At 42.0% G+C, this 9,961-nt stretch overlaps 1 protein-coding gene across 1 annotated transcript; it reads left to right on the top strand.

The window, feature by feature from the left end:
• The first annotated feature begins 3,153 nt into the window (after positions 1-3,153).
• On the top strand, positions 3,154-4,964 carry LOC117385419 (neurogenic differentiation factor 6-B). The gene is made up of 2 exons (XM_033982716.2): positions 3,154-3,208; positions 3,961-4,964. The coding sequence occupies exon 2, from the start codon at positions 3,966-3,968 to the stop codon at positions 4,962-4,964; it is 999 nt and encodes a 332-aa protein (XP_033838607.1). The 5' UTR covers positions 3,154-3,208; positions 3,961-3,965.
• Positions 4,965-9,961: the final 4,997 nt, after the last annotated feature.

The raw sequence follows: 9,961 nt of genomic DNA on the forward strand, positions 1-9,961 counted from the left end.
ATATAGCCGTATCAAGAGCCAGCTGTGGCCCGGCGCAGATCTGGCAACGTGCCACCGGGCCTCTCCGCTGGGTGTACTTAATGTGTATAGTCCTGAGGTACCTGCACTACGCCGGCCCCTCTGGTGTGCTCACAACATCCTGTGCATCGCAGACGTGTGGCGGAATGTATTCACCCATTTAATACCGTGCAATAAGGTATGGAGCTGTTAAAGGGGATGTGTACGAGGCAAAGGAGGTTGTATATGTGATAAACTGCACGCACTAAGTTGATTTGGTTGGGATGGTATGGTTTCTAGCTTTTATTTGAACAGGGACAGTGCACAACATTTCACTGACCTTAACAATAACAGGTAAGATGCCAGGTTAGAGCAAAAGTACTAATACATACAGACATATTGTACAGACATCTAGTACAACACATCTCGCCCCTCATATACGCCATTTCTAGAAACATTTAGTTCACACACACAATACCAATTTATTCACACACACACACAACCACTCAGTTTTATATATACAAATACTCTTTCTTTCATACACGTTCACTCTTATGGTAAATGTATATGGTTTGGATACTGGTTGCATGACATTTTGCAGACTCCATTTAGGATTTGAGTCATGACATGCTCATAAATCATTTAAAAACTATCAGACACAAACCCTATGGTGAGTTTAATGAAATAAAAACTCATAGTGGAGAAATACAGAGACGTCACACCTATCCGTCATAGATACAAGAAATACAGAAGTGATTTTGACATTAAATTGTATAGTATCTAGGTTCAATACAATATGAAAACAGGTTCTTTTGAGATTTAGTGACTGCATGCTACTTTCCATAACATATTTTCTAAACGTACTGTTCTTCACAATATTTTTTGCTTTTTTTTTACATTCAAAGGCCGCCAACATGCCCCACTAGCTCTTCCAAATACCAATCACTCACACCACATTTACAGGTAATGTTATTGAAGAGTCTCGCCTAAAGACACAACAAAAACGTGCACAGGTTCCAGCGGGTGTTGTTCCTTCAATCTTCGACTGGTGGACAAGCGCTTTAACCCCTGAAAAGAGGCTTAAAAAAGTAATACAATAAGCCGGATTTAAACTTTAGTTAGTTTCCTTGTTCACATTAATAATCAATTAAGACAAAAAGTATTAATGTCAACGCCTGCAGTTCACCAGACGGTCACTAGGGGCTGGCTCCAAAACTAAACCAAAGCCCAAGAGGGGGATTAAAAAGTGTGTTTGCTCAGCTCATTGGGCGTGGCTTTAGAGTGACAGATCAGGCAGCTGCAGTCGTCATAGGTGGCTAACTGCTAGCTTTGATTGACAGCTCACTCGTCAATAAGTTAAAACAACAATGCTCTTTTTTCTGTATTTGTTCCACTCTTTTTCTGCGTCATACATGAAAAGGTGAGATGATCGTGGACTGTGTCACATAGAGTCTGAAACGGTGACTACAGCAGTTTGTTACATGAGCCAAAGAGGACCTCAGCCTAAAGCATTGTTTACTAATGGATTATTAATTAAAGCTTAATCTTGAGTCTAATGCTATAGTGACACTAGTGGTTAGGAGGTGAACTTCAGCTAATAACATTTCAGCAGTTGGGGAAAACCTATGAATGTTGTTGGCTGATGTACTTATTACTTTAAGGTCCCGAGACAAATGAGACTCACTGAAAAAAGTATGATAAAACCAGATGCCATGTTGTTACTTTGCACTGTGTAGCCTCTTAAATGAGAAGGTATAAGGGCTTGGTTATTAGATGGGAGACCGCTGGGAATACTAGGGATCATGGGGGCAACAGTGAACAGTGTTGTTGCGTCCTAGAGCAAGACACTTTACCCCAGGGGTGTCCAAACTTTTTTCATGAAGGGCCGCATATAAAATCACAGAGAAAGCCGAGGGCCGACTGAGGGCCATAGACTGGTCGCCAATACAGTGAATACTTCAAATGTGTGTTATTATTACAAGTTAGACTGAACCGCTAGACCTTTATTCATGCTTACATCCTCAATGGGACACATTAAATATTTGATAAGGGATAAGATTTTCAGAAATATACAGTAAAAAGTACTGTGTAAAGAAATACAGGCCAATTCACCTGGAAGCTTGAGGCCCAAGAAAAATTGGTCTGAGGGCCGCATTTGGCCCCCGGGCCGCAGTTTGGGCATGCCTGCCTTACCCACATGGTGTAAGCAGTGTGGTGTGTGTTTGTAAGCAAATTCCGAGAAAAGAGTCCATGGCCACAATCCGGCGAGTTTAAATCATATACTGTACTTCATCTAGGCATTTCGTGGAACATTCTACACAAACAAATAACATCTCTATGGAGACAAGCATGTTTTGGACAAGCTGGACCCTCCCAACACCAGAAAAGTTACATAGTCCTTCTTTTAAAAAAAAGAACAAAAACAAAAAAAAGAACCTAAACAAAATTTGAGACATATGGCGAAATTGGACTGCACTGAGTAATTAGTTGTTGGTGTGGTATGGTTTTCAAAAGTGCCAATTAACTCAACTAAAAGATTTGTTTGTTTCATAGCATTTAGGAGTGATTTTGATTTTGATCGTGGTGTTTTCTACTTATTTGCATAATACCACCAGGCAGTTTTCCACGTAGGCCTGCTTTATGTCACGTTCTTAACCGTGTCAGCTGAATCAAAAGTTACTTGTCCCGCGCTGGAGCCACTGTCCTCGTGCTGACAGCTCAAGCTCGTGGCCCTCTCACCTGTTGAGAGTCTCTTCCGGTGCGCATCCATCTTCCCGCGCGGACAGACGCACGCACAGACGTTGTAACATGGCTTGGAGGCTGCGGATACGAGTTGTTATCCCTCTCCTCTTCGTGTTTTTGACTGTAAACGCCGGGCCTCGCGGTGCCCATTACCGGAGCTGCCAGATGACGGCTGTACGGCGCCGCGGAGCTCCCGTGGGACGCAGAACACGTGGTCTGAGGCTGCCACGAGACGTCAGCGGCAGATGGCACGGTACCCGCGGTTGGCATGAGTGTCATTCCTCAAAGAGAGAGAGAGACGGAGAGGAAGAGACAGAGGGAGAGAGAGAGACGGGGGTGGAGTAGTTGAGAGGGGAGGAGAAAAGGAGCGCGAGACCGGGCTTTTTCTCCTGGTTTTGAACTGAAACGAGAAACACAGCACCGCGCGCTCTGGGGAAGTGGAGACATGCGAGGTGCACGCTGACCACAGGTAAGAGCACTTTGGCAAACTTTGATTTAGTTCAGTGTTATGCTACATCTTTAATATGTTTTATAAAATGATTAATTTTGGTTTATAAGGCTGTTGATTATTATTATCCTTATTATAAATAGATTGGTTTCTTGGCTTTATCAGATTTCATCCTCTGATTGAAAAATATCTTTTCTTTCTCAATTCTTTTATATTTATGCCTGTTTATGTGTATTTATTTATATGAGCGGCATATGTTTTATTGAGTTGGTTATACTTTGTTTTTAGAGCTTCATTTCTCTATAGTCCAATAATCTTTAGTCTTGGCTTATCTTTCTCTTACGTCTACTGCCTGTTTTGATTTAGTCATGTTTGTTTAGTCAAGATCCCAACCAGAAGATACAGTATGATGCATTTTCTAATTACTAAGACCGGGGTGGCGGTGGAATAAACTGTGCAGGTTTTTAGTTCCTTATAATATCCTGTAGTAATATTTAGACTTTGCTTATGCAGTGATATAGTCTCTGTCCACAACTGAGATTTTAAGACTGATAAAACAATCAGGCAAAACTATTGAGCCTATTTAGTAATTGAGACATGGATGTCTCTCATTGTCCACACTGTTATTCACACCTTAAATTAAAGACATGAGACAATGAAGTAGCTGTGACATTGGTCTTCCTCCTGGGAGCGCGTGCACGAGGTAATTAAGAGACAACCTTCCCGTGAGCGGCTGCGCGCCTCACTCATCCTCCGATTGTGTTGTGTTGCAGGAAATATGTTGACACTGCCATTCGAGGAAGCGCATATGATGTGTGAACCCCGCTTCGGCGCGAACTTCCCGCGTGAGGACCCCGGTGACCGGGACCGGGACAAGGTGGACATGAGGGACATGAGGGACATGAGGGACGTAGACTGTGACGTGTCTTCAGACCGCGATGAGGACGAGCGCGAGTTCGATCAAGACGAGGACGGTCTGCCCAAAAAGAGGGGTCCACGGAAGAAAAAGGGGAAGGAGCAGATGGACCGGGCCAAGATGCGGAGACAAGAAGCCAACGCCCGGGAGCGCTCCCGGATGCATGGCCTCAATGCTGCGCTTGAGAGCCTCCGTAAAGTAGTGCCATGCTACTCCAAAACTCAGAAACTGTCCAAGATTGAGACTCTGAGACTGGCCAAGAACTACATCTGGGCCCTGTCCGAAACGCTGAGCGCGGGGAAGAGGCCGGACCTGCTCGCCTTCGTTCAGACTCTGTGTAAAGGACTGTCCCAGCCCACCACCAACCTCGTGGCTGGCTGTTTGCAGCTGAACGCCCGGAACTTCCTCACTGACCACAACGGCGAGGTGATGTTCAGCGGGCGGTCTCCTTATGATACCATGTACTCGTATCCCAGCACGGACACCCCCAGCGGAAGTGGTGTGGACAGCGGCAAAGCATTCCGTCACTATGGCTACAGCAGCACGTACGAGCCCTACTACGACAACGCGTCCTCGGAGAGCGGTGGCAGCCCTCACTTTGACCCGCAGCTCAGTCCTCCCTTAAACTTCAACGGGATTTTCTCTCTCAAACACGACGAACCGCCGGATTACGGCAAGAGCCACGCTTCTGCCGCTTCTCACTATGGGGCTATGCGCTACTGCGGTGCGCCAGGACGCACGACTTTGACGCACAACTCCATGTACAGAGTCTCCCCGGAGGCGCGCTTTCCCTACGACCTCCACATGCGCAGCCAGTCTTTCCAGTCGCAGGGGGAGGTCAACGGGTCATATCACAATTAACTCTTCAATCAAACTAGAGAGGACGTAACCAACTGACGCACAGCAGGAGTTTTTTTTGTGTCATGTGATGTTTGACCTTCAATTCAAAACGCCTGTCCTCAAATTTTACAAAAAAGAAAAAACAATATTTTAATGTGCTTCAAAAGGTTCAAAAACTGTGCTTTTGCGACATTTACTTCATTTAAATCATGCTTCTGTGTCCTTAAACATTCAGGAAATGTAAAATGATCATTTTGCAGTACAAACAGTGCATGTGTGTTTCACAGGACGCAGTTATGATCGTGGGACAGATTATTACAGGGCAAGTTCATGCCTGTAATTGTGTGGAGACTTGATGCAAAATGACAACGGTCTTTGTGTCAAGTGGTAGGCTACTTTATATTCTGTTTAAAACAAATACATTTTGTAGATTATATTTAGGCTGTAAAGTCAAAAATAATACGTTATATTAAACATATAATTTATTCACACTCAGTTTTTTGTATGAACTGAATGTGGCATGTTTATTGCCAAACAGATAATATTTACTTTTTGACAGTGTATTTTATTTATTGAGGTAATTATTTATTTGTTTCATTTGTTCACTTTATTGCCTATCCGCACAGCAGTTTAAATTGAAGTACAGATGTACAGTAGTTGGATGACACACTGGTCACTGTGGAGACTATCATTTTAGACTTTCAAATTGATGCCAACTTTTGTCTGAGTGTGTTCAGGGAGTTTCTGAGACATGATTGGAGTTAGCAATAACAATGACAACACTGAGCTATGCAAAGCTAATGCAATCCTCTTGAAAATCTTTTTGAAAAACAGTAATCAACAAATGATTAAGGTGGCCTGAAGTCATCTGTAAAAAGCGAGTAAATAGTGTGTTCACGAGGTGAATGTAAATCACACTTGTATTTATTTCATGTTGGTATTTATTATTTAGGCCTATGTCGTTATATGGACTTGAATGTGCATAAAGTATTATAAAACTGTATTGTAAAATTACGTTTTCTGTGAAATTCATGCATTTCGTTGATAAAATGCCACAATGGAAAATCAGAACATGCCTTAAAACGAGACGAGGAAAGTTATTATATGCAACGACCTGAAAATTTGGATTTATCTTTTCTGCTCAGACGCACTTGGTGTATTTTCAGACTTTTGGTCAAGACTTTGGTCAGTGGAATACACTTTACACAAAAGAAAACTCGTTATGGATCGAGCTCTTCGTGAAGTAATGTTTTCATGTTTTGTGATGTGTTTGTCGCAATAAAACGAGGCTGTGAGGCGCACCGACACTATCTCTACAGGTTTTTATGACAAGTGATAGACACCAGATGGACATTAAACTGAAAAATAAATCTCCGTATGAAAACATTTGTTTATATTAAGTCTAAATTATACAAACGGAAATATGTTTCATATTTTCACTTTTTTTTTTAGCGAGACGAAATCAATCAGTTATGACATTAAATTCGTAAATATCTGAGCGTTTTAAATTATTGGCACCAGACGAATGGATTTGGATGGCTTTTACGCACGCGTCCCAAACGTGTCTCGTCTTTGGGACTTGATCAGATGCTTGATTTGTGACACAAATGCCCACGAGCTGTTGGACCGGAGCCAGAGAGCGCAGACAGTTGATCCCAGTCCTCAGCCAGAGGAACCCAAATCTCTAGAGACGTTTCGTTTCCAAGGAAATGCGCTCCAAGCACGTCTCCGCTCACAATTAAAAATCGTCCAAAATTATGTTTTAAAAATAAATGACACCGACATTATTTGAAATTATACAGACAAATGTATTAAATAGTCTAGTCGTGCTTATGTGTAGCTGCTGTGTGGATTTTATTGCGATAAATTAGGGTGAAGAGGTTTTGAATATTGACATGCACAAAAACAATGGAAATCTACAATAGCCTTCGTCTTGAACTTTTGCCTTTAGCCTATAAAACGAGTGAATGAGTTTTCCCTAATTGTTACGTGTTACTAAATTTGACTATATCTTGGCTCATTCATTTTCACTGGCTGCCTCTATATTTTAACCTAATAAAATTGTTAATCAAATAAAAATGGCCCCACATGAGAATGATAAAAAGCAATCATGGGTAAAATATAAATCTGACTGAAGTTATTTTGATGCACCGCAACCTGTGTCCTGGCGGGATCCGTGTAAAAGAAAAGAATCTTTTAAATGTTCGTCTTAAAAAAAACACCAAACAACATCAACGCTATAATATAATATACAGACGATTTGGAAGTATTGGAAGTTATATGCGCGCACCAGTCCATGGAGCTTGAAACTTGAACAACTAAATGCTTTCTTCGTTTGACCCTTTATATATTATTTCATCCAAAACACTAAGATCCCTTATTTGAGACATTTAGGCCCTTTTAAAATTCTGACATTTGAATCAACCATCTGGAATAGGCCTATAATATTATTTGAATGTAGTTTTCGCTCAGGTTACTCATCTGACTTCGCTCACAACATCTCACGCGTAAAGACGATTCTTGCGGTTTCAAAAACAGCTCAATTTCTTGTAACCCAAAAGTGAGAAGCGCTTTTCCCCCTGGTACGTAAAACGTGTGGACTCTAGTGTTAGTCCCGTTGGGGCCTTTGAACTCGCGCTGTTGGCCCTTGTCCCATCCTCGCTCCACTCATCCGCGCTCCGCTCCCCCCAGTGCGCGCTCCCCCGGGTTGTACGCGCTTGTGACTGAGGGTTCAAATCCCTCTGGGGACCTTTTCCGAGGAGTGAGCGGTGTGTTTTATCACGCCCACGGGGTCTAGGGGCTGCGCGCGGCAGTTTAGCACAGGGTCAAACGTGTACACGCTGAGCGCACGTTCACGGCGCTCATTAGACGGGGTGCGGGGAGCGGAGGGAGAGAGATCGAGAAGGAGCATATGGCCGGGTTTGTGTGGGAGGTGAGATAGCGTATATGCCTATGTATAGAGAGATGCAATCGTAATTAGTTCACAACAAACAGCGTGCTCCTATAGGGCCCTTTAACAATGAGCATATGGGAAGTTTAGGGAAAGTTTACTCCTTTTTACGCACATCAGCTCTGGGTGGGAATAACGCCTAAGAAAACGCTGAACTTATCCAACCATTACATATACAGCACATATATATAATAATAATAAAATACAGCGCAGGTAACTGGCAGTCTTCAAATACCAAGGGACCCTCATCCAGAGCGCATCATGACAGGTGGGCTCATTTGCATAAAGCACATCCTGTAGCTTTTACAGGTGGACCGAATTATTTATTTTCGGAGCAAAACATAACAAAAAACATGAACAAAATAAGATAATTAAATAATAATACAAATAATTCAATCACACTGAATAATGTCAATTTAAACAGCTTTATATTTGTGTCACTGGTGAGAAAGAGTGGCTTGTTGACTACAGGCTTTTGACTCTGACAGAGCTACAGTTTGAGTCACTTGTAGCTTTGGAAGTCATGTTTGGAAGTGTTGGGTACTTTTGAGCTCAGTGGAATAGAACTGGGAAACTGGAGCTTAGGAGAGGAATTTTGAACGCACTAAAAGGAAAGAAAGAATGGCCTGGATTGGAACTGTGAACAAATGAGTCAATACTTCTTTGTCAAGGTTTGGTCAAAGCCAGAGGAGTCACTTGTTCACACTGCAGTAGAAAATACAGGTCTGATTGGGTGTTCTAAAGTAACTCTTTCAATGTTTCTTTTTTGTCTTAGTCAGTTTAGTTTGGCTGTCATTTTCATTGCTAAAACCCCTGCACAGATCAGATTTCTCACATCACATGTAGGCCTGTAACAAAACTGACTATATCGACTTATCGTTCAATACAAGAGAGATGGAATAGTATTTTAGGGTGTCAATAGTAGGAAATTTTAGTAAGATAATAAGACTGGTAAGACTGGAGAACTTCTATGACTCATTATAGATCCAAACTAATTACTAAAGTGTTGCATTTTCTGTTTAGTGATTGCAGCTCATTTTAAACCATATCCCACATTTTATAGAATAGAATTTGGATATAAATCTGCTTTAGGGTTATTGTGTCAGTGGCATAATTTAGTTTCAGTATTATCATTTATGATCTATATTTACTTGAGCAATATATCACACTTCAGGTCTTATCATATGTAAGAATCAGATAACTCCAGAAATCAGATTATGATGAGATTGTTTGATATAGTGATGCAAAACACTTAAAATCATTCTGTTTTGCAGTAGTGGCCTATAACATATCACAGACTGGTCAAGACTTCAACTTTAACTAAAGATTTACACTTTCTCTGCTTTTATCATTGAATATTAGGCTATAATGTCAACAGTATCGAAACAGAGCCTTTGTTTTCCACATATTAAACTGTCTTGAAGATTTCAGACATGTTTTGTTCAATGTTACAAGAACAGAACTTGTTTGCGAAACAATGTTTTGTGATTCCCAGTTTCTTGGTTTATTGACAACAGACAGTAGTTTTTCCTCAATCAATGAAATAACCAAATATTGAAGTTTCCTTGTCCAAAAGTTGAACAAAAATCCTGCGCTTTAAAACACTGTATACATGGGATACAGGCAAGTTGTTTTTTTTGTTTTTTTGTTTTTTTTAATAACATAACTGACACCCAAAGTTAAAAAGAGAGAAAAAGAAGAAGGAAACTTAACTTATTTTGAATGAGAGCAGTCAAGAAAATGCTAGATTAATGCCACCGCGCCGGCAAGCATCCTCAAATTCCGTGCCATTCCCAAGCCCCAGATGGTGTGGGATGGGAAACGGTCCCCCATTAAATTCCTAATAATCATTTCTCCGGCGGATCGGGGGTGGCAGCGGGACGGGGCGCGCGGGGTGCCTGTGAGTGCGTGTGTGTGCGTATGCGTGCGTGCGTGGGGGGATTTGGTGTTTTAATTAGACAGATTTAAGGAGCTGAACCCTCTCCCCCTCTCCCCCCCATCGGCAGCACCTCTCCATCACTGTGTGGGCTTGAGGAGCGCGCTGGAGGTCGGGCTGCAGCCTCGGATG

The sequence above is a fragment of the Periophthalmus magnuspinnatus genome, chromosome 17 (assembly GCF_009829125.3).
Source record: "Periophthalmus magnuspinnatus isolate fPerMag1 chromosome 17, fPerMag1.2.pri, whole genome shotgun sequence".
Lineage (NCBI taxonomy): Eukaryota > Metazoa > Chordata > Actinopteri > Gobiiformes > Gobiidae > Periophthalmus > Periophthalmus magnuspinnatus.